Consider the following 4,945-nt stretch of genomic DNA (forward strand, 5'->3'; position numbering starts at 1 on the left):
ATGTACAAACTATTACACTAAAATGAGGAGTGACAAGATTAGCATAAGAGAAAACATTTTTCAAGGGAGGATTTAAGTGAAAGCCAATTAGTTGATTTGGAACCCTAACTCCTTTAAGAGTATCTTAATCTTTGGAGGAGTGCTTAATCTACAATAGGATAAATTATGTTCAATTGCCCATTTTAGAGATCATTGCTTTAGGAGCTATGTCATACAATAACAATCACTTCTCCCTTGTTGCTTCTTACATGAGGGATTAGTATCTATTTACACATAAAAGTTCTCTTGGGGTTTTGAGGTTGGTGCTACTAACCTAAAATGAGGTAAAATCAAGAACAATTATATTTTTGCCACCTAAATGAAAGGTGCTTCTCCCTCTTGTTATTAGGTATGCTAGGATAAGTCACTAGTAATAAATTGAATTAATGTGTATGATCTTTAAAATCCACATACAATTAACTTCTAAAACAACTTCAACACGTTATATTTAAATAATTTGTTATATATATATGTATATATATATATATACATATATATGTATATGTATATGTATACATATATATGTATATATATATATACATATAGATGTATATATATATATACATATAGATGTATATATATATATATACATATAGATGTATATATATATATATATACATATAGATGTATATATATATACATATATATGTACATGTATATGTACATGTACATGTAGATATACATGTATATGTACATGTACATGTACATATACATGTATATGTACATGTACATGTACATATACATGTACATATACATGTACATGTACATATACATGTATATATACATATGTACATATATATACATATACATATATACATATATATACATATACATATACATATATATGTACATATATATATATATATATATATATATATATATATATATAGATATATATATATATACATATGTACATATATATACATATGTACATATATATATATATATATATATATATATATATAGTTTAGGCTAGTTAGATAGATGCAATATTTGATTAATATTAATTTTCTAGAGTTGAGTCAATTAATGGAAAATAATTAATTTGATTATTTATTTTGAATTCAACAATGTAAATAAAATTACAAGAGAAAGCTACCAAAGGTAGAGATAAAATAATGAGCATAAATAAATTGAGCTACAAGGATATGAGAAAAAAACAAATAGACATATTCTGAAAAATACTTTTATAATGATTGAGTCTATTATCTAGTTGAAATTTCATGACTTGACCTTCAATTCTCTAAAGCTGGTCTATTGCCTTTATATTCTTCTCACATAAGGCTTGAGTCTATAAGAAAGTTCACATGTAGAAATTTGTTAGAGTAAAACTTGAGAGAACCAGACTGATTAGCTAGTTAGTTCCACAAACAACAATGAAGGATCTATGTTGGGTTCATTTTCCACTATGCACATATTTAATGCTATCGATATGCTCATGAATTGTTTTGGGCTCTATACAAACTTAGAGAACCCCTGGGTTCAAACTTGTGTGTCAAAGATTTGGTCCCAATCATTATGTATTTCATCCTTGATGTTTTGAATTGACAAAATATAAAATATAAATATAAATGGAAGTGAAATATAAATAAAACACTATTGTAAAAATTAAGAATTAGGAGCTTGTGGATTAAACTATGTGGAATTTTCGTCATCAATGTTTTAGATCATGTTATATGATTCATCATCAAGATGTGAGATCTACACATTAAAAATATTGTGATATTGCCAATATACAATAACATTAAAAATATACAATAACATTAAAAATATTGTGATATTGCTATTTGAATTCAACTATTTATTTTATGAGTGAAACTTATTGACCCAATTTTCATGAGTAGCGGTCTCTCGTGAGAATGAATGGAACACTTAGCATAATTTGACTTGTTATTGAAAATATCTCATACTTACCATTAAAAAATATTCTAATAAAATCAAATAAAACAATACATTATTTTATATATTTTTAAAAGTTTTTAAATCATATCTTGAATTATTTAGATAGATTCATTTAGATATTAGATATGAGAAAATGTGCCATAGGTTGAACCTCTTAAGATAAGAGCCAAGGATAGGGGAAATCTATGTCATCAAAGTTATCTAGGCAAGTTCTTGTCTTGTCTTATGATATCAGAATCTAACAAGCGTTGACATTCATTTAGATATTAGATATGATAGAATATGCCATAGGTTGAACCTTTTGAGATAAGAGCCAAGGATGAAGGGAAATCTATTTCATCAAAGTCATCTAAGCAAGTTTTTATCTTGTTCCTTATGATATCAGCCCGTCCCTTATGGTATCTAAATCTAACAAGAGTTGGATATGATTCATTTAGATATTAGATATGAGAGAATGCGCTTTAAGTTGAACCTCTTGAGACAAGAACTAAGGGTGGAGAAAAATCTATTTCATCAGTCATCTAGACAAGTTCTTGTCTTGTCCTTTATGATATCAGAATCTAACAAAAAAACTGATTAGAAATCACCTCATTCAAAATGATTCAACTTCACCAACTAAAAACTCATTGACTATACATCACTATTACACCTTATATATATTGATATATTGATACAAATATAAAGTAATTTTATTAGGTGTATTGAATTGAGTATGTAATTTTATAATGGGATGGTGATGGACAGATGATAGCTAATGTTGAGCGGACAAGCAAAACAACATTACGGACATTGTTTAAAATAAAACAACGATACTCCCATATTTTGTGCTTGGCTCATAGTATACCGTATCCAATAAAAAATTCCCAAAACTAGAAAAACCCTAGTTCCCGCCAGTAAAATTACGTGGAGAATTTACAGATCTGAGCAAAATGTGACAACTGGATGCAAATGGCTGCAGGTAAGGAAGGCAGTTCTGATTATTTATCAGAAATGCCACAATTTTCAGGCAGTCAGTGCATGGAAGAGAAGAAATTCAGGTACTGTGCATTTGAAGGGCAGCTCTGCGGGAATAAATTTAGGTAACTGTTCCATACCTAATCTTAGAAGAATTTAAAATCATTAAGAAATGTTGTAATTATTAGGTTTAGTAGTTTAACGGTTGAAGAATGGATAGGTATTTTAGGTGGTTGAAGGTTTTGGATTTTTTTAAAAGTTGATTTTCACCGTATTTAAAAGTTTCAGATTTCTTTCTTCATGTCAAATTCTCACTGTTGGGGTTTTTTTTTAACTCTTTCCAGATTGATTTTCCTGTTCACATTTAAGAATTTTAGATTCTTTCTAGATCAATTTCACTGATCAAATTTCCTTAATCCGATCAAATTTCTTTAATCATGTTATCTTCTGTAGATAAATCTCGTTCTATTAGAAACGGCCGGACTGAATTACAAGGACTGGATTAATTTTATGAAAAAAAACAATTGGAGAATGGGCTGTTGTGGGTACCTCAAAATTATTGCTTTTAAAATAATGTGGCAGTGACGACCGTTGTTGAATCCCGACTGTGCGGGGGACAGCACAAACGTACTGTGCATGGCTAAAATGACACATTTAATGCACTTTTGTCATTCTCTGGTCCTCGGGCATCGGGCAGCGGGCAGGCCATTTTTATAGCATTCAATTCACTTCCTTTCTCTGCACTCTGCAGACGCTATCGCGACACAGCACGCATAATCGTCATCTTTCTCGTGTGCTCCGCAGGTCAGATATAAAATGCACGATTGTAGTACAAAATTTAATCTTGTACAACTTTCTGCCCTCCCAGCCAGCCCATTTTCATGTCCTTAGAGTCCAGCTGATACAAATGACAGAAGCACTGAAGGAAAGGAGTTGAGTTGAGCTGAGCGGAGCGGAGCTGAGTGAGCATTTTCCATGGGGGGGATGAAGATAATGAGGATTTATCAGTGTGGACGCCAAACAGTGCGAGTGATTGAGCCCGATGGTCAAGTCCGGCAGCTCCATTTGCCTGCCATAGTTGCAGATCTGCTACGCCTGCATCCGCACCATTGCGTGAGCCACGCCGGCGGAGGAGCCATTCTGCCGCTGGAAGCGCAGCTCGAGAGCGGAGGAATTTACCAGCTTTCGCCGCTGCCGCGCCTCTTTCCAACCTCCGCCCTTCCGCCGCTGCCCGGGACATGCCCGTGCTTTGCCCAGCAGCCCGCAGCGGAGGAGGAAGACGACTTTAGGGCGTTCATCAAGTGCGGTCCCTCGATCTGGTCCGGCAAGCGCCACTGGGCCTTTTCTAAGATCTCCCCTGAGGGCGTTTCGCTTCGTGAGGCCGCCGCCGGCAGTAGCGGAGGCGGTGGCAAGAGCGGCGCCACTGTGGTGAAGCGCAGTAGGGTTTGGGAGCCTTCGCTGGAAATAATCGTGGAGGATGATGATTGTGTCTGCGTTGAAAGAGAAACCACAATGGCGTCTGCGCGCGCGCGCAACGGTGTCAAGAAGTCGGCGGCCAAGCATTCAAGAGACCGCCGCACAAGTTGCAGGGGACGGCCATGACCATGACCATGCGGTGCATTTTGCCCTGTTTTTATAATCTGTTAAAGTTAGGGTTTCGTGATGCAAAATTGTTGCTCTAGGCCTGACAATGGAAATTGAATCTCTTGTACTTGGAAATATTTGTTATGCTGTTGCGGCAATCGTATGTATGCTCCGTGTAATGATTTATGAGGGTTTAATTCTGTATTTTTGTGCTGTGTCCTTTGTAAGTAGAACATTTATCTTCTCATCTGAATTCATCTCTGATGAGCAATCAAGCTATAGCTCTGTTTTCCATTTTGTAGCACTTTTTTCTGGAACCTTGCAACAGGTTAAAGACCTCATCTCTCATGAGCAATCAAGCTCCAGCTTTGATATTCATATTGTTGCACTTCTTCTGAAATTTTACAACAGGCTAAAAAACCCATCTCTGTTTCCATTTTTTTGCAACGGGCAAATGATCTCATCT

The 4,945-nt window shown here is 34.6% G+C and overlaps 1 protein-coding gene across 1 annotated transcript; it reads left to right on the top strand.

The window, feature by feature from the left end:
* The first annotated feature begins 2,723 nt into the window (after nucleotides 1-2,723).
* Nucleotides 2,724-4,683, top strand: LOC149532352 (uncharacterized). Its single transcript, XM_089805357.1, has 2 exons — nucleotides 2,724-3,020; nucleotides 3,349-4,683. The coding sequence occupies exon 2, from the start codon at nucleotides 3,871-3,873 to the stop codon at nucleotides 4,495-4,497; it is 627 nt and encodes a 208-aa protein (XP_089661483.1). The 5' UTR covers nucleotides 2,724-3,020; nucleotides 3,349-3,870; the 3' UTR covers nucleotides 4,498-4,683.
* The last annotated feature ends 262 nt before the right edge of the window (nucleotides 4,684-4,945 follow it).

Source organism: Cupressus sempervirens, chromosome 10 (genome assembly GCF_028749045.1).
Source record: "Cupressus sempervirens isolate cs-2001-9-10 chromosome 10, ASM2874904v1, whole genome shotgun sequence".
Lineage (NCBI taxonomy): Eukaryota > Viridiplantae > Streptophyta > Pinopsida > Cupressales > Cupressaceae > Cupressus > Cupressus sempervirens.

Bases quoted from the DNA above. Each gene is read 5' to 3' on its own strand.
- LOC149532352 (XM_089805357.1), top strand. From the start codon at position 3,871: ATGGGGGGGATGAAGATAATGAGGATTTATCAGTGTGGACGCCAAACA.